The sequence below is a fragment of the Zootoca vivipara genome, chromosome 1 (assembly GCF_965207765.1).
Source record: "Zootoca vivipara chromosome 1, rZooViv2.hap1.1, whole genome shotgun sequence".
Lineage (NCBI taxonomy): Eukaryota > Metazoa > Chordata > Lepidosauria > Squamata > Lacertidae > Zootoca > Zootoca vivipara.
Window position 1 is genome coordinate 44,903,965 of NC_142582.1, and position 26,050 is coordinate 44,930,014.

General features: G+C 41.2%; 1 protein-coding gene and 1 non-coding gene across 3 annotated transcripts in view; one reads left to right on the forward strand and one right to left on the reverse strand.

Moving 5' to 3' along the window:
• The window catches only part of CLASP1 (cytoplasmic linker associated protein 1), a 165,220-nt gene that overhangs the window by 41,029 nt on the left and 98,141 nt on the right, over nt 1-26,050 (forward strand). For both annotated transcript variants that reach the window (XM_088652464.1, XM_035128806.3), the window contains exons 3-8: nt 5,533-5,611; nt 7,103-7,206; nt 9,202-9,293; nt 9,468-9,543; nt 15,287-15,384; nt 16,014-16,081. In XM_088652464.1, the coding sequence (XP_088508590.1) occupies nt 5,533-5,611; nt 7,103-7,206; nt 9,202-9,293; nt 9,468-9,543; nt 15,287-15,384; nt 16,014-16,081 (517 nt within the window). The remainder of the gene's footprint in view (nt 1-5,532; nt 5,612-7,102; nt 7,207-9,201; nt 9,294-9,467; nt 9,544-15,286; nt 15,385-16,013; nt 16,082-26,050) is intronic.
• On the reverse strand, nt 3,409-3,534 carry LOC118075514 (U4atac minor spliceosomal RNA). Its single transcript, XR_004691394.2, has one exon. It is a non-coding gene; the product is annotated as a U4atac minor spliceosomal RNA (small nuclear RNA).

Sequence of the window (26,050 nt, forward strand, 5' to 3'; positions counted from 1 at the left end):
TGGTTCATGTTCTGATTTTTTAAAAAGAGTTATCGCTGTAGTGGCAGCCGGTTTGCCATAAGGGCTGAAAATTCAAGACATAGCACACCTGACTCAAAAAGCCCTATATATGGTTTTTTTCCCCATTGTAAGTATATAGCTTGCATTTCTTTATGTGGCTTAAGGGGTGATTTATCTACAGATGCTTAGCTTTAGAGCACCAAATAAATGACACACGTGTGTGTGTGTGTGTGTGTGTGTGTGTGTGTGTGTGTGTGTGAGAGAGAGAGAGAGAGAGAGAGAGAGAGAGAGAGAGAGAGAGAGAGAGAGTTATGGTTAACCCAATGCTGGCCATAGTTACACTAATGAACCTGCCTTTTGAACTGATACTTTTTGAGACTTCTGCGGACTCAGTTAGAGTCCTGTCAGTCTACTCTCAATCTTCACAAGTGAGATAATGGTGCTTGACCACTCCTACTTCTGGTTTTGGAAGTAGCCGGATAATTGCTGTGATAGCCTGACCCCTTAGCTAATTTTAAATGCTGATTAGACAAGGAAATAGCTAAAAAGTTTGATGGCTTAACTGTGTCCCCATTGTCTGATCCTAGAAGCTTGGGAGTGGGTTTGGGAATTGTTTTTATAATTAGACTCCTGCACTACTGAACTTGTGAAACAGTTGGAAGCAGTGGATACACTGTGCACTTTGTATTTTTCCCTGAAGGGTTCGGAGGCCTGCTTTGCATATTACACCAAGCCAAACACCATGGCTTGGTACAAATGTGGAGGCTTATGGGGAGATTGTGGCAATGTCACTTCTTCCCAGTAAGCTATTATTTAACCAAGTGTGTCATCTAAACTTGGGCTGTGAGTTAGCTCTTTCCCTTCTAACCACGAGCTTTAATCAATGCTTGTCCTTGGTTTACTGCTTGTGCATCATGCACTGGAGAGAGCTGCGCCATGAACCTGAGTTCAGAGGACATGCTTAGCTCAAAACGGTGCAGCAGCAAAAAAAAATGACAAAGAGGAAGTGAAGTGGCTGCAGGTGGTAAAATGGATAGAATTATTTCAGACTGTAAAGGAGGGGAGAGAGTCACATTTTTATGTTTTGGTGGGATGAAAACACCCCCAAAGTCCCTGCAAAAAGAAAGCTGCAGTAGAACATTTCTCTCTGTGCTGTGTTACTTTTCCAATTGGAAAGGGTAGGCTTTTGTTTTCATGTCACAATGTAATAAGAAGCATCCCTCACCTGTAATCTGAAGTGGTGCTCTCTACTCAGCCAACTCAATTCTGCTGCATGCATAGGCTAGGCTTTATCTAAAGGTCACCGTAGGGGTAAGTGCACCTATTTCCAGAATCTTTATATTTCCAAACATGTGAGATAAACGGTAGTTTGTTACTTCTCCAGCAGCGGCCCTTGATGCAACTTGAAACCTGCATGGCACCTAACAGAGCCTCTTTTGACTGTCTGCTGCCCCCTCCTCTATTCCACCTTAAAGCTGGGACCAAACGCAGACTGCAGGGTTTCACAACCGGCCACCTTCCCACAATGCACACTTTGTTTCCCATCTTCTAGCCCAGTGTTGAGGAACATTTACCAGTCTTTGAGCTATATTCCCCCATGGGCAGCATTCTGGGGGGCGTTTGCCAGTGGCAAGCAGAGCCAAGGGCCAAAAGAGCAAAAGGTGTGGCTCCTAACCTTTCTGCAGCAGGCTGCATTCTAGCCACCTTCCGTCCACACACACACGATTCAGACAAGCAAGAGATATTATCACAGTTCACTCTTTAGTGACATTTTTGTTGGCTAGTATGGTCCTGCTCTAATACAGATCTTGGAACACCCCAAAAACTGCTACCTCTGCTTTTTGTGCCGATACTGTAGTGACTCATTTTGCTTTATTAATTCTGCCCTGGGCTTTTCTTACTATATTTTTTTTATATCTCCCCTGAGCTTTTCCAAGTCTCTTCCCGCCCTCTTCATCATTACCAAAGCATGTTTTTGAATTTGCTTTTCGAAAAGAGTTCCAACTTTGAATTCCTGAGGGGATTTTTTTAAAAAAGATGCTGCAGTGCTTTGGTGGCTCTTCCAGAATTTAACTTGAAATTTTTTTATTTTTTATTTTGCAAAGATCCCTGTTTCCTTTTCAGCTGAGGTTGAAGTGGCTTTTCTACACTCTTGAAAGAAAAACAGCCTTATTGTTGATTGAAAATCTCAACTGAACATTCATTAGTTGAGGTACTATGAGCTGTCAATTTACCAAAAGGGGGTGTGTGAAGGTCGGCGACTGGATGATTGGAGGTGTGTGAGGTGTTTCTCTCCATGGTGGCTCAACTTATTGAAGGAAGGGATGTAAATTTCCTAAGACTCAATTTGCTCATGACTCCAAAATCTTGAAGACAAGGAGCGATTCCCTCCTTAAGCCCCTAGTCAACTTGAAAATTGAAAGAGGTAAATGCAGGAACAACCTGTTGTACAGAAATGGTGAAATAAGGAGTGAAGCAGAAATAGAATTTTTTAAAAACCCGTATGCTGCTGGTGCTTATAAACAAAATGATCAATCATGATTGAAGATTGTTTTATTTTCGTTTGCTTGTCCTCAAATCCTCCATGTAGTTTCCTCCATCTCCAGCCTTGTAAAAATGGGCTAGGTATTCAATTCCCCTTACAGAAATGGGTAATTCTAGGCTGATAGGTGTTTGGCCATGGATGACAAATGTGTTGAAAATGACCACATCGCTTCTTGCTAAAGCTGCAGAGCATTTGCTCGCTGCTCCATTTTCTTGCCCTTGCAAATGGAAGAGGACGTGCCTTCTTTACCCTGGAGGTTAGTAGCCTGTATTGTTGAATCTAAAGATTAGATCAGTGCTTTGCAAGCCTGAAGTTTTCTCCTTTGCCAATCCGCTCTCTTCTGAGCAAAAGATAATTGCAATTAAATGAGGAAATGGTGCACCTTTTTGTGTAATGATTGAGCATTCCTCATGCTCATAACTCGAATTTGGCATTGTTTTACTAATTCTGGCATTGTTTTACTAATTCTGGCTTATAGACTAGTGTCCTCCAAATTGCAAACCTTGAACAGAACAAATGCACCCTATGTATGCTGGGAACACCAATAGTGCACATATTTACAAGAATAATTATAAATATTTGTTGTAGCAATGGTGCTTTTTCTAACAAAAGATTTTACAAGTGATCTCTAGCATCATCTAGTGGCAGTATTTGAAAACGCAATAAAAACTATTTTCTTTCTATAAGCAACTTTCTAACTGGTGAAATGTGAATATTTTTACTATACTATTAAAGCTTGAAAAGTGGATGAAACATCTGACTGGGGTTCCACTATTCCTTATCAAACTCACAGTGAGACAATAGTACCCCATGAGTTTGTATTTCATGAATTGTAAATTTTGACTTTGCTACAAGACGGTAAAGGTTCCAAAAATTGCACCTCAATGGGGTAGAAACCCCAGGGATGCTCACGTGTTGTGTAGGTGTTAGCAGTACTACTCTCACTAGACGTTCATTGAGCAGTAGCGCAACCCCAAGATAAGGACGGTTAGAGAGCTAACGCGGCGGCGATCTGGGCGGGTGGCCGGGAAACCTCCTGAGGTCATGGCGATCGGGTGTGCGCGCGGCCGCGGCCAGCGTATCGGCTCCCGCCTCGCTCGGATGCGTGAATGAGGCTTCCGCGGGGTCCCGGGTTCCGAATTGCGAAGCAAGCCGCTCCTGAGGCCGGTGTTTGCGATTGAGGACTTGTACCCACAGTGCATTGCAGCGCTGCTAATTTGCATAGAGGGCTACGAAAGCGGCGGGGGAGGGAAGAGGCGCCCTTCGCTTCCGCTCGTGACGAACAGCCGGCGACGCCTCTTGCAAAGGGGGATTTTTGCTGTTTGCAGACTTAGTGCAATCCGTTGGTCACATCGGCTGCTGAGAGTTTTGGGGTTAAAAAATAAATAAAAATAAAATACTCCAGTCCACAAACATATTTCTTTGTCAAGCCCCAGGCGCATATTTACTCGGAGGTAGCAAAGCTAAATGGGCGTTTAATTGCAGATGAATAGGAAGAAACCTAGCTGAACGCAGCCGGGACTTACTTTCGAGTAACACTGTGAAGGAATAGTCCGTAGATGTTTCCTGCTGCAAACACACAGAAGCCTTTGGAGGCTGCATGAATTTGGGGTCTGGTGGTTTTTTCAGTTAAGTCGAAGGTTCATTCCAACCCGAGCAGACTTCTTGCGAGGGCTGGCTTTATAAGAGTGACTTTCTAGCAATGTGATTTAACAATGAACGGCAATGCGGAGAACTTACTTTTAAAGGTTGTTCCATATATGCAAGAGTTACCGTACTTGTTCTACCTTCTAGTAACAGATGATGTGTTAGAAAGAAGCCAGCATTGTCTCAATAAACTGCCTTCCACCTGTTGGAACTGTTAGCAGCATGATATGTCTACTTGGATGTAAGTCCCATTGAGTCATGTGGGGCTTATTCCCAGGAAAGTGGGTGTGGGATGGCATTATAAACAAGTATTTTGGTCTAGTACTTGCAGTCTTTTTCCTATTATTTACATTCCTTAGCCACTTGTTAACCTCAAGTCAGTCACAAAATCTGAAACAAAACAACAAATTATATAGTGCATTAGATAAAAATACAAAAGCAGGGCCAAAACAACAACAACACAAAGACAAATGCAAGGTTCTACACGAACACAGGCAGTAATATAGCTCCTTTAGTTACATAATATAATAACTACTGTCAGTAGTTATAACAAGTAGCAAGTGTGTTATATCAATTTTGTAGATGGTGAGCAGCAGTTAAGAAATGGTGGTTTGCCAATACCACTTTGTGAATTTATTAATTTAAGGTGAACTTTTGAATTTGGGGAGGGAGAGGCAGACATTACCCCACACCAGGCTAAAAATGCATGGCAGTTAATTTACTTATAGTGAACTACTACTACTACTACTACTACTACTTTTTAAATAATTTTTATTGAATTTCTTTCTTGCAACAAATATCCATCATCATTACTAAACATTCTTTTTCCAATTCCACCCCTCCTGTTGACTTCCCTCAACCTCCATTTCTGGCTTGTTACATCAAATGGTACAATCTACTGTTTATATATGATACTATGTTTTCCCATTGTTATATTTCTTGTTCTCTGTAAAGAAAATTGTAAATGTTTATTTAAATCCTGCCAGTGAGTGCATGTTTTTTTCTTGTTTCTGCAAATATGTTGTAAAGGGTTCCCCTTCTTTTTCAAAGTCACTATTGTCCTTTTCACGCAACTTGTCCCTTAATTTTGCTAACTCTGCACAGTTCATCGACTTTTCTTGCCATTGTTCTTTGGATGGTACTTCTCCGGTCTTCCAATTTTGTGCTATTAACATTCTTGCTGCTGTTGTAGCATTATAGTGAACTACTTCTAAATGTTCAAAAGTGTGGCAATGCAGCAGCAGGGAACCCTACTCCATTGTGCTTAACTTTCATGTTCAGTTTGCATGCTTTATCCCTCTCTCTCTCTCTCTCTCTCTCTCTCTCTCTCTCTCTCTCAGGTTGTCCTGCTGGGCTTGGACATCTTATCTGCGCTGGTGTCACGGCTCCAAGATAGATTTAAAGCCCAAATTGGAACAGGTAAGGTCTTTGGGACTAGCTGAGTTGAAAGCTGTAGTATTGGATTGCATGCTATTCTGTAATATTCTGCTGATATTATTTTTCAGCTTGCAGTCCCTTTTCTTAAATTGAAACTATGAAGAAATAGCAGTTTGCAACAACTGTGATTGTGAAGTCTGGGACTTGACTGCATGTATCACACCAGAGCATTTTCCTTTTGAGCTGCAGCTTTGTTGACAGGCTGTAAAGTGTTAACTGGAATCTGGATTCCAGTTTATATATTTATTTCATAAAATTTATACACCACTTGATTGTATAATAATAATGCATTGAAGCAGTTTACAAAAAAGATTAAAACAACAACAAAAATTGCAATAGTTTAAAACATGCAAAAAGTTAAGATAATAAAACAGATTAAAATTCACACTAGTATTTCTGAGCATCTAGACATGCTTGCCGAAACAAGAATATTATTGGCAGGTACCAGAAAGCGTGCAGTGAAGGCACCTGCTTGACAGACAGGGAGTTCTAAAGTGTAGGTGCTGCCACACTCAACAATAGAGTTCTTACCAATGCAGAATTGGTATTATGTGGCACTTATACTAGTGCCAATTCTACCAATCGAAGCTGTCAAGTGGGTGTATATGGGTTCAGGCTATCTCAAAGGTAAACTGGTCCCAAGTTGTTAAGGGCTTTATATGCTAATAGTAACACCATGAACCTGGACTGGTAGGAGGAGATTGCCAAGCCATGCAGATCTCTGAGCACTGATGTTACATTCTTTGCTCATTCTTTCTATCACATTTATTGTGTGCCATGGAGTTTAGAATCATTAGTTTGTGATGTTCCTTTAGAAACTGCTTAAATTGGAAAGCCAATTTAGCACTCTCCTGTTTTTAAGCTTATTTTAAGAACAAAAGGGACAAGAAGCTAGGTTTTCTTGTTGCGGGGGCATTGAATGAAAGCTGGATTCTCAGGTTCTAAATTCTGCACCCAGTTCTGCATGTGGAATTGTGGAAATGCACATGGGTAACACTGATCCGCCATCAGTGGAGCAGATTATAGACAGGGGCATAAGGCCTTGCGGTCTGTGTAAGACCTACTTTGAACATGACATGGACCAAGGGGAAAGCCCTTACTCTATGGTTATATTTAAAGGAACTTGCTCGCCAATTCACAGGTTTACTTCAGCTGCTAATGTCCGATCATTATATGCAAATGGCCTAGCACATGGGGCAAGTGCATGTCAATGGCACTGGGAAGTTCACATGGGTAAAGTCACAGCATGTGCATCTATTGATGAGAATGGTGTGGTAGCCTTGTCATTAGCCTGTTGTCCTTGGCAAGTGTCTGTTCCATTAATGTAAGTAGTTTGCCAGACCCACTATTTAAGACTCCTTGAAATATGTGGGGAGGGTTGGGTTCTCATAGAATTCTTCTGTATTTCCAGCTCTGTCTTTCCATACCCTGTTTTCTTCTTCTTTTCTGATCAGCCTTGCTTTTTGCCCTTAGTACTACCGAGTTTAATCGACAGACTGGGGGATTCGAAAGACTCGGTTCGAGAGCAGGATCAGGCATTGCTGCTAAAAATCATGGAGCAAGCTGCTAGCCCTCAGGTGAGTTCCTGGAAATATTCAACAAGTAAGCAACTCCCAAGAAAATAATCCCTTGGAGGTTTTTGCTTATGGTCTTCTAGAAAACACTGCTTTTCAAATAGGCTGAGTGCTACCTATCCATCACAGGCAGCATCCTGCAGACTAAATTGCAGTGGAATTGCAGTTGTGGTGGCAGCATTTTTGCTCGGCATCCAGGGGCAAAAGCTTTCAATGAACAGTCATGCCTGCTGCTTCAGAAGTGCAATAGTTAATAATAAAGTTACTAGAGGAATTGGAATCCAGAATCTTCACAAAATCTGTATGCAGTTTGGGGAATACACCCAAACCTGTGAATTATTTTGAACCACCTCCCTGCCCATTTTGTTGTGAAAAGCCTTAAAATAAATACATTGCTGCAATAGATTCCTTCCCCAATTGTATTCCATATACACTCTTTTGGAAGCAAATGCCATTAAAACCAATTTAAAACTGGTTTATTTATTTTTTACACTCAGTTGGGGGCTATAAATTCCAAATAGTTTTCCTGATGTGGGACCAAGAGGTTTCAAAACAGTTTTGTGGAAGCACCATGCAAAACAGGGGTGAATAAGTTCTGTGTAAACGATGTGTAAGAAATCAGGTACAATGTTTTGGGGAAAACGCTTGTTCCTCACACTTCACTCCTCGATGAAATCATTTATAGAGGGCAGGTATATTCTAGATAAAAATTATGTTTTGTCCCTCTATCACGTTCTATTTGAACAACTGGCCATCTCTCTACTGACCTAACACTTACTTCTGGAGTCCGTCAGCAGCAGCTGACTATCTGAAGAAGTGTGCATGCACACGAAAGCTCATACCAAAATATAAACTTAGTTGGTCTTTAAGGTGCTACTGAAGGAATTTTTTTATTTTGCTTCGACTCAGACCAACATGGCTACTTACCTGTAAGCAGCAGCAATAGTCACAGTTCGAGTATCCCATTTTAATTCCTTGGAAGGTTGATGGGGAAGAAAGGCATTAATATTTACAGTACTGTATTTTAAAATAATGGTCACTGCACATGTTTTAATGGAAAATAGCCTCTTACAGAGAAACAGTGTACACAAAGTTGATACATACAAAGACATTCATCTTTGAGAAGACAAATATAGAGCACACCAGTCTCACTTTAAGGCCCCCTTCATTTGTCACGTGTGTGAAGCAGCTTCTGCTGTCCACAGCTTAGATCTCCGGGGAGGTTCACCTGCACAGTTTTTGGTTCTTCAGCTGTCTGCACTCAGTGGGGCTTGCCCTGTGGTGAGTGGAGCAGCAGCAGAGCCCCGTTCTGTACTCCTTGCAGAGACAACCCCGCTTTGTGTTTGAAACCCTGGAAAGTAGTTGAGAGCTATTAAACACATACATACAATTTTTGGAGACAGCATTATCACTCGAGAGTTCAACGGATGCGTCACTCTTAAATGACCTACTAGAGCTGTCATCACTGATGAATAGGTGTTACATTGGTGGGGAGTACAAAAATCAGTTTTAGGTTTGTGCCAGTAGATCCTGTTTGAAACAAACAAAACACTAGCAATTCTTTTGGTGTGGAAAGCTATTCTCTATTTAAACCAACTAAGAGAAAGTGGTTACCAGACAACTGAGTGTTCCTGTTTACCTAATTTACCTAAAGCATTTGAAATGCTTATTTTACATTCAGCTACCCTTTTGTGGGTAGTTGTTCAGGATAGACTTTCTGGAGAATCACTGTGGTGGTTTTGCGTAGTTAGCTTCCTAAGGCAATATGAAAAGGGGTTAGGTTACCACTTACCCAATAAAAAGGAGTTCTTAGAAAAAGAAAATTTAACAGTTGACTTGTCCCACTCCCATCCATGCCTGCTCAGATGCATGTGAATAGCAACCCACACAACCCCCTGGCACTCCTCCTCTGACTATACAAGTCTCAGAATCACAAAATGAAAAACTGCAGCCTGTCTAGGTTAATCTTTCTCTTCCTTTCTTGTCTCTCTGTGGCAGTACGTATGGGACAGGATTTTGGGAGCATTTAAACACAAGAATTTCCGGACTAGAGAAGGAATTTGCCTCTGCCTTATTGCAACACTCAATGCGTAAGTTGGAGCTTGTAGCATATTTTGCTGCCCTGGGCTACTTTGGGAGGAAGGGCAAGATCTAAATTTAATAATAAACAATAACAACAATATCCACGTTCAAAATAATTTAAAAATACTTAGCACATATTTTGTTCTCTCCCTCCCCCTTCCCTTTCTTGTCTGTGTCTTTAGATCTGGAGCTCAGAGTTTAACACTGAGCAAGATTGTGCCACATATATGTAATTTACTTGGAGATCCAAACAGCCAGGTGAGTCTGCAATGAAACAAATTTGATTGAATATATTCCCACAGGAGAAAAATGACTGTGTGCAATAAATTTGGCGAAGAAATGCTTGTGGTTGGCAGGTGTGTGGAATTGCAAGCTTTGATATTTCTCATTTGTTGATCTTGGAGCATGATGACTACTCCTGTGCTGAAGTTGTTGTGCCAGTCTTGAACATGCTTATATGAATGAATGAATATCTAATTGCTTTCAATGAGGATTTGGTTTCATTTCTGCATGTGGTGTAATTTTGGCTTACGAATGGTATATTTTTGGAGAAACTGCAGCTTTCTAATGTTTCTGCAGTGCCACAAAACTGGCTGCATATAGTTTTATGGGGCAGTGGGAGAGATCTCAGCAGTGAGAGACAAGGGGACCATGGTGTTACTAAGATAAATAATGGAACTCCATGCCAGGGACAGAATTGTAGAGTTTATCCAGTAATCAAGCCTCTAAAATGAACTCACTCAATATACTATCTGCCTCCATATTGAGATGAGGTAGGTATGATTTTTGTCAACATGTATGGGAAGGATTTGAGTTGTTATGCTATAATAGGGTTACCATATTTCAAACAGTGAAAATCCGGACAGAAAAGCTATTGTGCTCCCCCCCCCGGCCAACTCTTGCCCATAGAAGTGGCCACATTCTCAGACTTTCCAAAACACCCACTGGCCTCTATCACCAGCCAGGGGATCAAAAGCCACTGTGCTTCCTTCCTCGCAGGTAGACTGTTGTGGCAAAGGAAAGACCAGTCAAAGCAGCTTGCTGGGAAACAGAACAAGCCATGTGCAAAATTGAAAACAGAATAAAACATCAGAAATAGAAACATTCATAGTTCAAAGGTCTATGAATAGTTTAAAAATCGGCAGTGCTGTTTTTCGGTCGCTGTCAGAGGAAGCAGGGCAGATGGGGAACCTGTGGGTGTGATACCTGGGGGGCTTCTTCCACCTGAGGCAGTGGCCTCACCCTGCCTAATGGCTGGACCAGTTCTGCTAATAGTGCTCCCCCAGATGATCTCAGTGATTGGCTTGGGTCGTAGCTGATCCTAAAGGTATCCTGGGCCTAAGCTGTTCAGGGTTTTGTATAGTAGTAAAAGAATATTAAACCTGGCATGGTGGCATATGGGAAGCTCATTATACTTGAGATAATGATAACTTCAGGAATCGGTACCTGAATTTGCTAGGTTTTCTCTTCCCTCCCCATTCCCTTTTCCTTTGCTGCCAGGGGCTATCTTGGTTTTTTTTAAAAAATAAAATAAAATTGTACAGCACTTACAAGTTAAAAGGGAAAAACACAACTACTACTACTAACAACAAACACAATAATTAGGCATATACCCACACTCTCACACCTACTAGCTCAATAGTGGACAGATGGTCAACAATGTTCCCCTCCTTTTCTGGCTCTAACAGAAGTGTATCTGAAACATGAGTTTCCTTGTTACCTCTCCTCTCACCGCTTCTGTGCCTGAATCCTAAGTTGTACCCTTAGGCTAATAGCAGTTCCCTAGAAATGATCTTATTACTTTCCTGCTACTGCCATATGAGAGCCATTTAGGTTGTGTAAATCAGTGTTGTACCAATTAAATACATAAGCAGTTCTTTGAGCAAGGATTACTGGCCTTTGCCAAGGGGGTTGGACTCAGTATCTTATCAGATCATAATCCATCACTTGCTGCCTGTTCTTGTTGTAGAGTTATAGCATCAAAGCTGCAGAGAATGGAATTTGCATTAGTTGATGGTTGAAACAATTAAAATAGATTGTTGGTTCACTTTTGAGTTAAAGTTGCGCTATGTTCCATGAAGGGCTGCTAATCAAGAAATTCAGGCGAAAAGTAGCCTTGGGTGTACTGAGCAGTTTCTTTGGATCCTGGCTATAGCATTTTATAAAACCCTTGCTTTGTGTCTGACACTGGCTATATTTAAAAGGTGACAAATTTAAATGGCCAGTCTTCTATTTTTAACTGCAGGTAGCCTATTTTTAGCTAGATAGCACTTTAAAAAATGCTGTGGAGTCACTCCATGAAATATAACATGGTTTTAATGACTGCTCTGGTCGTAAATTACACAGTGAGGAAATTAGAAGCATTGCAGCATTCTTCTTTAGTTCAGTTCAACATCATTACACAAGTTGCTGTTTCAGACTTGGCTTTCTTGGACTTGAAACATCATTGCTTTTTAGAACAGCTTTCTAGATTTTATTTCCCCCTCTTTCCAGACTGTTTCACCTGCATCTTGTTGTGTTTTTTGTTTAGCCCAGCGGCAAAAGCTTCTTTTTGACCTTGCTTAAGATGGGGAAGAGAGATTTTCTTCAACTCCATAAAATACCCTGTGCTGCTCCTGCTCAGGAAATGAACTCTGCTGTGCTGTTGCAGGGACAGGAAGGATGATTAGGAAGGTGAATCAGGGGAAGAGATGTAAATTTTTATTCTTAATTTATAAACAAATCAACTGAAACCTATATGCTCTATCATTCTTCTTTTCCTTTACTGGTCCAGTCTAAGGATCGTCATTATATGTCAGATGTGGGCTTAAAGCAGTTAGGCAGCAACTCTGAAGGTGCTGTTTTATATGTCGTTGAAGTTTTCCCCCATTGATTCATTAGACTCATTTTTTAGCCATTAGTCCAGCTGTTGGGTAGAATTCAGGAAGTGTTGATTAGACCCACTGACAGCAATAATTGGATTTAGTTGTTGTGATTGATGACAGTGTTATTTATATTAGCTGGCTATGCCTTGATCACAATCCTGGTGAATTATGGAAGTGTGGGCCTGACAAGGAGACCGCTGGGAGTCTCATGTAAGCCACTTCTCTGAAAAGAAGAGTTAGATGTAATTAACAAACAGTAAAAATCCTTTACGTTTGTTTTCAGTTCTCTTTAGTGGAGTTTAATATAAACGTAGTGTGTTGATTAACAAACAGTAACAAACAGTAGTGGCACCCGCCTGTGGAACGCCCTCCCATCAGATGTCAAAGAAATAAACAACTATCTGACATTTAGAAGATATCTGAAGGCAGCCCCGTTTAGGGAAGTTTTTAATGATTGATGTTTTAATGTATTTTTAATCTTTTGTTGGAAGCTGCCCAGAGTGGCTGGGGAAACCCAGCCAGATGGGTGGGAGTAGAAATAATTTATTATTATTATTATTATTATTATTATTATTATTATTATTGTAAAAATCATTTACATTTGTTTTCCATTCTCTTTAGTGGAGTTTAATGTAAATGTAGTGTGTTGATTAACAGAGGGGAAATCCCCACACACTTGCATAAGAATACAAGATCCAGCTTTCTGATGCCACAGATGCCTGCAAGAACCCATCAAGCAGGATATGAGCGCAATACCACAAAGTCATGTTCCTCAGCAACTAATATTTGGAGGCATGCTGCCTTTGATATTAGAGGAAGTATATAGCCATCACGGCTAGCAACTGGTCTCCATAAACATATTTGGAGAAAATCAGATGAAAGAGAGTAAAGTCAACCAAGCACCGCACGTACTTGCTAATGATGCAGAGAGGAAACTCTGGCACCACTGGCTTTTAAAAATGTGCATGTTTAACGGTCACCTGCCTCAGAGTCTGGAATGATGTAGCCCTGTTTCCAGCACAGATATGGTCCCTTTCCTGGGTGATCTTCAGTGGTCTTCAAAATGGTGTTGCTCCCCAGTTATCATGGGATGCCCCCCCCCCTGACACGAAAAGGACTATAGTCTCTTTATCTTCAGAGCTGCCTTTCTGCTTTGGGGTGACTTGATTTGCAGTTTGTTTGAAGGGTTAGAAGAGTGCCTCACAAAAGACTGAGAGGTTCATGTCCTCTCGCCGTCAGAAGTTGGTGGAATGCTTATGGCCAGTTGTAGGAGTCCAAGTTCCAGAACTCTGCCAATGAGCAGTTGTACTCTTAGGCAGTGGCAGTTGAAAAGGCATAGGTGAGTTATTTGGGCAGAGGGGAGGGTCCACAATCTGCCTCCAGGTTCACTCCCTAAGTCTCTGGGCTGGCCAAGAGGCAGAGTCTTCTTTCTCCATGGTCTTCCAACACAATGCTTCTCCTTTATCCATTGTTGCCATGGAGATGGGGAGATCCCTGAGCCATGCTTGGTCAGGGGGGTAGAAGAGGAGCAACTAGAAGAGCTGGCATGGGGGTAGGAGGGAAATATAGCTGGTGGGATGGATGTGGATTCGGCCTAGAGGGAACAAGGAAGAATGGAGGATTGGTTTTCGAAATGCAATTTGCTGTGGAAAGGAAGGATAGAGAAGAAGAGGTTAGATCTAGTAACACAATTTTTTCTTAACATTTTGTGTGCATAATTCCCTGGTTCATTTTGGATCTTAATCTGATTTTAAGATAGGGATGTCCCTTTGAAGGAGAGCTCATGCCTTTGAAAGAGTGTTCATTGCTGGCCAAAAGCAAGCAGCCATGTCAGTTTGTTACAACAAAATTAACATAAAATGAGACGTTTTATTAAAACCAACTGCTGCTCGCCGTGTGTTATACAAGCTTTCAAGTGGCACCAAACTTCCTCGAGCTGAAAATACTCGAGAACATCTTTTAAATGGATGGAGGGTGGGAATACATGCTTCGTCGTCAGGACTTGAGCCTGCTGAATATGAGACCTGAGAGACACCAGGAAGGGATTTAAACTGGTATGCCACACCACTGCCCTCTTGATATGGAAGAAAACCGGCTTCAGAGATAATAGCAAGGAAGCCGTTTTAAACCAGTGGTTCAGAATATAACTGGCCTCTATACCAGTTTGCTTACTAGTCTGTGTAACCTGCTGCTGTTCCCTGTGGTAGGTTACTATCCTTTCACTTTTGCTTTTGGCTTACTTGGCCTTAATCCCACCCCAAATTTAAATGAATTGAGCCCTGGTGATTCTTCCTCCATCTGCAAGAGGTGATGAGCTCATTCTACCTGTAAGATTGAGAAGGATGCCAGCCAACCAAAGGATTGAGAAACTCCAGATTTTTTCTCTATTGTGAGCCTTTAGTTTAGGAGACTGTCTAAAAGGGGTGGGGGGTGGGGGATGACACTAGTGGCTCTCCGTTTGCTGTTGAATTGCAAGTCCCACCACCCCTGACCATTAGCTATGTTGGATGAAACTATTGACAGAATCTTATCAACTTCTGGAGGGCCATAGGCTCTCGACCCCTGATCTTGCCATAATATGACTTTAAAAGCTTGTGCACCAGGCTCTGGGTGAACTTAACAGGTTGTGTGGCATCTGTGTTGGTTGCCAGGTAAAATACATCAGGATGCTATCATATGCTTACAGAAAAAAAATATGTCTTCCTGTTTATATTACTCAGCTGCCACAGTGGTGGCCTATTATCTACCAGATTGCTTCCCTTGGGAAGTTCAGAGGGGTTTGTTTTCATAACTGTGTGAAAAGCTTTTGTTCTTAAAAATCTGAGGTCAAAACTAGACATGGTCGAGGTCTCTGCTCCTCTCTTTCCCTTATGGATTAGTCATATTATTTCCCTGCTTTTCTGGCATCAGCCAGTGACATGGAATAGGTGCAGAGGAATGAAACAGGTATGTCTGAGTGAAGATTATTGAGGGAAAGGGGGGGATTTGACATGAGTCAGGTGTGTCCCTATATGTAATTCTGCCTAGACCTGGACAGCAATCTTGACAGTTATATAAGAGTATTATTAGTTTTCCTTTATGGATTTATCTAATTGTATGTGTAAAACTTTCCTCCTATTCTTTTCTTGGATCTTTAGGTTCGCGATGCAGCAATAAATAGCCTAGTAGAAATCTACAGACATGTAGGTGAACGTGTAAGGGCTGATCTCAGCAAAAAAGGATTGCCACAGTCTCGGTGAGTGAAGAGTTTCTGGTTTTGATGTTCTTCTTTTTCAGTGCACTTCAATTTATTCTGCTACTAAACTCTGAGCATCCTTTGCTTCTCATCTGCTGTGTGTTATAACTGGTTGGACCTGATCCCTAGTTTTCAAAAGTCGTGAGCAAATCGGATAGATCGCAGTTTGAAAATGATGTTGTTTTGTTCAGTTGACTGTAATTTGTACATTATTTGTTTTGTCTGATAGTTTGAAGATCAGGATGAATAAAGAAAATCTCAGAATTATGATATGGACTTGAAAATCGTGAGATTTGAAAAGTTAGCATCTTTGGGAACACTGTCAGCTGTGCTTAACTATAAGGATTGCACACCTGCTGTTTTAATAAATGAGAAAACTAAGATTGAAGAATGTACTGAACTTTTTCTGGAATAATGTAATTCACAGCTTGTGTGCACTTCTGAGGTGTACCCTTTTTTCTTGTTCATTTAACACCTATATCTGACTAATGAAGGAAGAGTTTTTTCTTTCTTTCATTAAAATTAGCGGCACAAATATACTTTCGTTGATATCAGCAAACCTTTGCCAAAGTCTGCATTCTCAGTTGGAAGTTTTGCGATGTTGATTGTTCAGTTGTTTTATTTTCCAGGTTGAACATCATTTTTACAAAATTCGATGAGGTCCAGAAATCAGGAACCATGATCCAGGGATCAGGTGGTGAGTAGAAATATTGTTTTTGCTTTCTTATAAGATGAAATCAGTGCTTTAGAAAACTTGTACCCTTTATCCAAACTTAAATAAGTTGTGGTTGAGACCTGTTTGAAATTAGTGGGATGAATGAATAACAAGTAAATGGGTTTGTGTTTTTATTTTGTGATTGATGTTTCCTTTTTTTTTTATTGCCGTTAAAAACAAAGCATGCAAGTTGCTTTCAGAACTACTGAAAAGGAAGATGATGTATTTAAAAAAGCATCACATTGGTTAGACTGGTGCCAAAGGGGTTTTGAACAGAAGCCTGAGTGAATTTTCATTCTGAGATTAATAGCTCTATATGAAAGCAACAAGACACTTTGTTTTAGCATTCATATACTGTATATTCCTATTTTGTGGCTGAAAGTTCTGCAGCTGTAAAGTTATTGATTCAATATTCCTTTTATTTCATTTGTTGTTGCAGCCTTCAGCCAGCCTGGCATAGTAGCTTAGCTTGTTCTTTCAGTATCATATTATGAGGGGATGTGGTCAAATTCTAAAGTGAACACTGGAGAAGCTATGTTGCTAGTAGCCCATTGCTTTCACCTGAGAGGAAGCTGGACATTGTTCAGAGGTCATTGTTCAGAGGTTTAGGAGGAACATGAAGGGTATATGTATAGTGGCATTACTCCACTCAGATGAAACCGCCTGACTACAGAAGATGTCATTGTAACATGGTGATAGCTCCTTTTGTTCCCTTTGGTGCCCATTGAATTGGATCAGATTTATATTGGATCAGTACTTAGTCAATTATGTACAAATCTCCTTGAGGAAAAAAGTAGCCGTTCTCCCCTTTGCAAAGTTATATTAAAATCCAAACAGAAAGGCAGTGATATGCAGGCTTGTTCCTTATCACTGTCCCCCCCCCCCCCAGCAGCAACATCCAACAGAGTATCTAGATCCAAAATCCCAACATAGGTTTATTCCCCCCCCAAGAAACAGTACTTGAAAGAAAAATTAAAGCAAGTGGCATCAAGTAGCTCCTGGTGTGATGTTACTAGCACCAGAGAGTTTAGAATTTGGTAACTGTATAGACTTCGAAATACTGTTTTCACAAAATTAAGAAGCTTAATTTTGATCATTGCACCTCTAATATGAAGCTTGCTTCTTAGTTGTGTATAAAGTAACTATTTTGTTTTATATATAATTATGTACACACACATCCCAAGTTCTTGGAACCAACCAATAATGGAGAATTTGCCCCCCTCCCGGAATGATGCTGGACTGTAACTACCATCATCCTCGTCCATTGGGTACTCTGAGTCGGGCTGATGGGAGTTGGAGTCCAACAACACTCAGAGCACCACAGCTTCCCCACCCCGCAAATAAATGAATCAACCATTCTTTAAATATGAGAGGTTTTCCCCCTCCCTCCTTCCTTCAAGTCCATCAGCATTTCCCTTAAATAGATCTTAAGAAATGCCAGCATTAAGTTCCTTATCCACAGGGGCTTTGTTTTTAAGCTTTAATAGTATTATGAATAAAATGCCAGTTGGTTGGGGTGAATTGCGACTTGAAGTGGGCTTTACTTTATATAAGAGGAAGGAGGATTTCATCTTGTGGATATGCTGTTGGTTGCTAGGTTACGAGGAGGTCTTTTCAGTCCTTTGTAGCCAGAAAATGGAGCAAAGCTGCACATTGGATTTTCCAGTGGTTCTTAGCACTGTGCATATTTGTGTGAGAGTGTCTCTTGTTTTACCTATAATTAATCAGCCTCTGGATGCAGAAATTGAAAGTTCTTCCTTCACCTCAAGGTTTCAGAAAGAATCAGAATTATCCCCCCCCCCACACTTTTTGTAATTCCTTGGATGTGCTTGCACTTTTCATGTGCTTGCACCTTTCAGCCAGAATTCCAGGCATGCCCATTCCTGTGGTATAGTGTGTGAATCTTTAATTAAATATAAGATGCAGGAAGGAATGTCTTTGGTTATAAATTACTCCATAGAACCAGTCCCTTTCCATGTGAATATAGTCTTAAGGTTGCTGATTCCAAGTCCAGTGAAAGTGAAGCACAGTGCAGACACTTTCTATTGGAATTGATTGTGGTGGTGATGTTTATGTTCCCAGCTTTAGTTGTTAGTTGTTCTCTGTGTGTTAGCTTTGTGGTTTTGACTCATAATTCAGTTGTGGCAACTTATTTATCATTTTCTCTAGTTCCCCACGAGGCAGCGCTCCATTAGGTGTGTGAGGTAGAAGTTAATAGCAGGACATTTGAAATGTTGTGTGGCCACATGACCTGGAAGCTGTACGGCGGCTCCCTCGGCCAATAACGCGAGGTGAGCGCCACAACCCCAGAGTCGGTCACGACTGGACCTAATGGTCAGGGGTCCCTTTACCTTTATAACTGATGCTCCCTTAATCAATAAAGCAGCTGTTCAGTGCCTAAGCCAGATCAAATAAATTGACTTCACTATCCAGAAGAGCTGCAGTTCCAACATAGTGAGAAACAGGGGTGATGGAGGTACGTTCTTACTTTCAGTTTGATACTGTGACTTCCTCTTTCCAATTAAAAAGAGGCATTTCACCAGAGTTTCCCATTATGTCTAAACCAGGGAACTGAGCCTTGTTTATTATGCTGATGTGTTGAGTGATGTGCAGACAGAGGCCACATCTGCACTGGACCATTTAAAGTAGCACCATACCATTTTAAACAGTCATGGTTTTCCCCCAAAGAATCATGGGAAACATAATTTAAGGGTCCTGAGCAGGCATAGGCAAACTTGGCCCTCCAGATGTTTTGGGACTACAATTCACATCATCCCTGACCACTGGTCCTGTTAGCTAGGGATGATGGGAGTTGTAGTCCCAAAACAGCTGGAGGGCTGAGTTTGCCTATGCCGAATCCTGAGAGTTGTTCAGAGACCACTATTCTCTTCACAGAGCTATAATTCCCAGTGTTCCCTGGGGAAGAGGGGTTTGCTTGTTAAACCACTCTGGAATTGTAGCATGATACAGCTTTAGAATTACAGTGCGGATGTGGTATGGCCACAGTCCTCTTGGTTCAGATTTAACAAGGAACTCTGGCTTACTGCAAACCAGGAATGGAGCACCAAAGATGGTACGCAACAGGAAGAAGTAGTTTGAGGGGACCGGTGAGGGAGGAGGGCTCTGCCCAAATGGCTGTTCCAGGTTTATGAAGCCGCGAATGATAATCAGAACCAGGCCCACTAGAAATATCAGCATAGTTGGCAATTCAAAGGCCATACTCAGGAATTGGATGGAATGCCTAAGGTGAAACGAAGAGAGCTTGCTTGCTTGCCTGTATTGACTCTCTTGCAATGTGGGGCTAAGGGAACAGCCCACTCAACACAAAGCACCAGAGATATAAAGCAGGAAGTTACCCGTATATTCTGGCATATAAGACGACTGGGCGTATAAGACGTCCCCCAACTTTTTCAGTTAAAATATAGAGTTTGGGATATACTCACTGTATAAGAAATATGACTCGGCGTATAAGACGACCCCCAATTTTTGAGAAGATTTTCCTGGGTTAAAAAGTAGTCTTATACGCAGGAATATACAGTAATGCCTGGAAGTCCCACCTTGCCCTTTTGGTACAGTTTGAACTGCCCTGGTTAAAACTCCATTGCAATGTCTCTAAGCCTGGTCCTGCTACAGCACCCAGGTTTCTGGAAACCAAGCCCCTCCCTCCTGCATAACTTCCAATACATCAGCAGCGGGTATAACTGAAAAGGTGACTGTGGTTGTTTTGTATCCGTTAAAGCAAGCCGCTTACAGTATAAACTTACTAGAAAACAGAATTGGATACTTTTAATTTAGTTGTAACAGGGCCTTTATGTAATGGGCCAAAATGTTTTGGTTAGGCAGAGAGGTGTGTCTCTGTTCTGGATCGTGCCATAGAATTTATAGGATACTTATTTGGAGTTCTGAAAAAAAGCAACTACTAAAATATGCATAATTTAACACTTTTTGGGGGGGGGGACACACCCCATACTCAGTTGCAGAACTGTGTCTGGCTTTAAAAAAAGGGATTACAATTCCTGAATGCATTACTGGCTTCCCTTTGAGTTAAAATTTATTGAGATTTAACTTAAGCAGCCAGTGATGGGAACGGTACCCAGAGGGTTCCTTGTGATCGGCATCTGTTGAACTTGGTTAGGCTTTCCAATGCTTGGTGAAAAGCATCATTATAAATAACATTTTTGAAATCCCTCTGGTTGCTTCTGCTGGTTTTCTGAAGAGAGATGTGAAAGAGCTGGGGGGGGGGGGCGCGAGTGCTTCCTTTCTGCTGAATCCTGTTGTACATGCAAAGAGAGATTGTGCTGAAAGGAGCAAGCACCGCTTTTCCAACTGCAGAGGAGGCTTTTATTTTGGAGGAGTGTAGCAGTTGCTTCTCATGCTTGGTCAAAGAGGGTGGAGAGTTAACTCCTGTTTGAGTTGATGCTTCCACTGTAGGATTGCTTTCAGATCCAGCCGTTGTCTTGCATCACAGGACTTCTGCAGATCATGACGGCCAGCAAAGGTAGGCATTTTGCTTAACAAACAAGCAGGCAGCATGTATATATATGCTACAGATGACTGAGCCTGTTCATGCCATCAGAAGTTATTTTCTCCTGACAAATGGATTCCCCCCCTGCCATCCCCCCTGCTAGAGGCATTATCCCCATGTAAAAAAGTTTAGGGAAATGGCATATCTTCATTAGATATAGAAGGGATTTTTTATGCTTTTTTAAAAATGTCTCTGTATAGGAATACAGATTAACTGATCTGGAATATTATTTCTAGGGGCAAAATGCCTTGTAATATGTGTGGGTGCTTGTTGGTATGTTTGTGTGTTACACTGGCATTAGAAGACAGGCAGGTGTGGTTAGGGGAGGAAAAGAAGGAATCGGTAGCACAGTAGCTTATGGAAGGCTAACAGCACAATCCTATACATGTTTATTTGGAGGCAAGTCTCACTATATTCAGTGGGGCTTGCATCCTAGCTAAGTGTGTTTAGAATTGCAGCCTTCATCACAATAATTGTTTAGGCACAATACGTTTGGGAGGAGAAAGTGAATGACAGCTAAGAGCCTGGTTCTGTTTTCCTAACAGCCTAATTCCGCAGCAGCAAGAAAAGTACATTGAAGTGGGATGCATAGTAACATAGCAGAGATGGGGGTTGGGGTGATGCTGAATCGCCTGCAATCTTGTGAAGCATTAATTTGCAGGGAGACACAGACTGCTGCTTTTCTCTTTGGGGGAACCATTTGCATTAGCCATCTCCGACTTAACTGTGTTTGTGCTGTTCTCTCCACCCTCTTTCCAAAGACTGGCAGGTGTTTTTCTGTGAAAACGAGGCTTCCTCAGCTGCCATTAAAAAAATCTTGTTGGTAAAGCATGATTCACTTGTGTTGTAACAGATTAAACGGGAGGGAGGAACTGAAGTATTGTGGCTGATAAGGAATGTGTGACACAAAACTTTGCTGCCTATCAGTTCCTTTCTGTTGCCTATTTCATCTTGATGGGATCTCGCTCTTAATGTTTTAAGGAGATGTAAACTGGAGCTTCTAAATTGGTTGCGACTCTAAACAGTTAACTGTTAACTCTTAACTGTTATCTTAGGCAGTAAAATTATATGATTACATTATCTCAGTGCAGGTGATACTTGAACCTGTTAAAGTAATGGTAGGTAGCTTAATGACGCAGGAAGATAATGCACTCAGATAATACCATTGCTTGAAACGGGGGGGGGGGGAGGTTATAGATTGTTTCTTTTCAGCAGGATTAATAACACAACAGTTTTTCTAGTATGATTAAGAATCTAGCAGTATAATTAGCTATGAAATAGCCAATGTATTGTTTGCACCAATCACTTCCTTTAATTCCTAGTACAGTATAAAGCTGCTCAAGTATGCTTATGTTGGGTAAGATTGCTGTTAGAACAGTGAAGTGATGGAAATGTTCATGACCCAGAGGAAGTTTGGAGAATAAAATAATTAGCATTGTAAACCTTTTGTTTTGCCACTGCTTTAATAACTGTCTCTTCCGTCTCCTCTCACTGCACTGCTGCTTTCTTAGGCTGCAATCCTGTGCATGCTTATCTAGTAGTAGACTCTCCTGAGCTCAGTGGGACTGACAATCTCTAGGACTACACAGTTTGTATTTAAGAACAAACCCGATCCTACCTTCTGCAACGTCCTGATATTGTTACTTTTGGATTTGCAACTGCAGTTCTCAGACACAATGTTCCTGCAGAACTCTGTTTGGCGTTGTAAAGCCTATTGGAGGCGGTTCTTTCATGCTTTCCTGGTTGCCAAATGATTGGTTGTATGGCACTAGAAAGACTGATTTATCCCCCCCCCAAAAAAAATCCTTATGTCAAGGGATGACATTTCTGAACTGTCATCATTTTGATGGCAATACCTTGTGGACACTTTTCTGCCATATGGAAAGTTATACTGATCTTTATTTATTAGATTTGTATCCCCCCTTCCTCCCCAAAGGGCTCCTGGGGCAGTTAATAGCATAAAAACTGATGAAACCATATCCAATAATCAGTGACAGTGATAAAAGCAACAGTGCCTAAACATAACACTTCCCATTCAAAAGAGCTGGACCAAAAAAAAATTTGTCCACCTGAACATGTCCAGAGAAGGGGCATCATGTCCCACAGGAGGGGTAGAGTGCTGCCTTGGAGAAAGCCCTCTCTGCATTTGTATCCTCCTAGCTATCCTCAGTTGTGGGACCATGAGAAGAGCCTCTTCCCCTTCATCATAAACTGCAAGTTGGGACTTCGGGCGAAAAGTCATTGAGTCCAGTCCTTGAGTCTCAGATCATTTAGGGCAGGCATCCCCAAACTTCGGCCTTCCAGATGTTTTGGACTACAATTCCCATCTTCCCCGACCACGGGTCCTGTTAGCTAGGGATCATGGGAGTTGTAGGCCAAAGCATCTGGAGGGCCACAGTTTGGGGATGCCTGATTTAGGGCTTTGTATCCTGGTACCAGTAACTTAAACGGAGCTCAAGAGCTCATCAGCACTCAGAATAGGAGTGATGCGAGCTTTTCACTGTAGGATGGCTTTACTTGTTGCAGTTTTCCTATACAGAGCTCATCTTGATGAAGCAAAATGATAACGTGGGCAACCACCTACATCATTAGGGAAGCCCCTCTTGGTCTGTCAGGCAATACATAATGGAGGCACAAAACGCCCTGTGAGCGTGTATGTGAATGAATTAGCCAAACATGAATCCAAAGTATCTTCCTTTTATGCTTCCACAGATTCCACAGCCTCTGATATGCCATCCGTAAAACGCATGTGTACACCACAATATATTTTTGTTCACTTGTTCACCTCTCAGTGTTGTCTGCTTCACCATCTAACTGTCCACATGTCATTTAACATACATCTCAAGCAGAAATGCTTCAGCAGACATGCCTTAGTTTCTACCTAAAGGGCGCATAAATAGTTGGTTTGCTTCATACAGGAGCTATCGAAATAGAGGTCTTATTTTCCCTATAGCAAAGATGCCTACATCAGCTGTCAATGAAATAAAATAAAATAAAAAAATTCCTTCAGTAGCACCTTAAAGACCAACTAAGTTTTTATTTTGGTATGAGCTTTCGTACCAAAAGTGTGCATGCACACGAAAGCTCATACCAAAATAAAAACTTAGTTGGTCTTTAAGGTGCTACCGAAGAAATTTTTTTATTTTACTTCGATCCAGACCAACACGGCTACCTACCTGTAACCTAAAATAAAATAATAAAATAAAATAGTAGTTTGCAGGGAATTGGTTGGGTGTTCCCCAAATCCTACGGTAGCCTAGACTTTGAACCACTTAGCTTGGAATCCTGTGCACACTTGCTTAGAAGTAAGCCTCAGAAGAGGGATTTACTTCTGAGTAAGAACAGGAACTGGCTCAAAGCCAGATGTCATGTGCTTATCCTAATGCATCCAGAATAACTCTTTTATAACTATCTACTGCTGTGTTACCTTGCTTGAGCTTTCTTAAATATGCATGATTGTTACATGTTCATTGGCTATGTTGTGAATTAGTGCAAATTCCCATTCTGGAATGAATGGAAGCCTCTCTTTTTTTATAGCGCTAATAGATATAAACAAGTACTGTCTAATGGATGTCTTGTTTGCCTACTGAAAGAATTAATCATAGCCCTCTGTATCACCAGAGGAATCCTATTGCTGTGTTGTTCTAAGCAAAGTGAATCTCTTCCTTGTTTTCTTCCCTAGGACTAGACAGTAATGAATAATGCTGCCTCACTTTATTTGCATGCACAGTCTCTAGTGAGTTCACTGTATAATGCAGGACATTAGGGAGGAACACTGCCAGTAATTCAATTCCACTCCCCTCGCTACTGACCTAGTCAAAGCTATGTGACAGCCATGATCGCATTGTTCTGTGTAACATGTAGTCAGCAAGATCTTACAAAATGTACTCAGTAATGTTAAACAAATATAGTCCTGCTAAGAAATGAGATTCCTGTATCCTATATTATCTTTTCAAGTAGCTATGTATTATTATTATTACTACTACTACTACTACTATTAATTTTATTATTTATTAAATTTGTATACCCCTCTTCATCCGTAGATCTCAGGGCGCTTCACAACATAAAATTACAATATAAAAACCACAACATGCATAATAAAAATAAGAACAACATGTAGGGTCAAGGAACAAGTTCTGTGGGGCCAGATCCGATATTTCCTCTGACTCTCATTAACTGATTTCATGAGGATTAATTAATAACGGAAGTGCAAATATTTTAGAACTCAAACCTCCATGTTGAAGACGGTTCATGGTGATGAGTGTCAGTGACAATGATCCATAAGAATGGATACTGTACCAGACAGAGATCACTCATTTTCTTAATGGCTTTGAGTGAGTGGCTCCGAAAGAAATGCGCAGCAATGATTATCAGTCCTATATTCTCCTAATAAGTCTATCATCCTTTATCTTATTTTCGGCAACTGTACTTTTAAAAGCAATAGCTAATAATTGAAACAGTATGGATCATTTAATGAGTATGGTGTCATAGAGCTACTTTGGTGCTGCAAATACACTGAATATAAACTAATATATGTTTAAACTGACATCTGTGTGTTGAATGATTGTGTAAAAGTGTCATTATTGTTTCACTGTACCTTTAAGAGTCAGGAAAGATTTAGTGACTGGGGCTCTGCAGCTGTGGAGCAGCTCCACAGGTGTTGCTGTGAAGCTGATGATGCAGGGTATATCAGGGGTGTTGTGTGTTGCCTCTGTGCTGGGTGATTTCCCAGTGTGCTCTTGGTGGGTGTTTTGGTTGTGTGGGTGTTTTGTGTAAGCCTAATTTAATTTTTGTTATTTTTACTTTCTCCATTAAACCAAGCATTTGTTTAAGTCTTGGTATGACTCTATGTGTAAGTCCCTCAGCCAGCTCCTGCTGATGCAACTCAATTGCTTCTAACCCTAACACTGTGTAGTTGTTTTTCATTCCATCCATTGTTGTTTCTGCAAAGTGCAGTGCTATATTGATGATGATGATACTTTTATTATTTATACCCTGCCCACTCTGGGCAGCTTACAGAATATCTTAAAACATAATAAAAACATAAAGCATTAAAAACCTCCCAATGCAGGGCTGCCTTCAGATGTCTTCTAAAAGTTGTGTAATTCTTTATTTCCTTGAACATCTGAAGGGAGGACGTTCCACAGGGTGGGCGCCACTACCGAGAAGGCCCTCTGCCTGGGTCCCTGTAACTTGGCTTTTCGCAGTGAGGGAACCAGCAGAAGACCCTCAGAGGAGGTCCTCATTGCCTGGACTGAGTGATGGGAGTGGAGACGCTCCTTCAGGTGTGCTAGGCCAAGGCCGTCTGGGCTTTAAAGGTCAGCACCAACACTTTGAATTGAATTGGAAACATACGTCCCGGCAGCCACTCCCAGTCACCAGTATAGCTACCGCATTCTGGACTAGTTGTAGTTTCCTAGTCACCT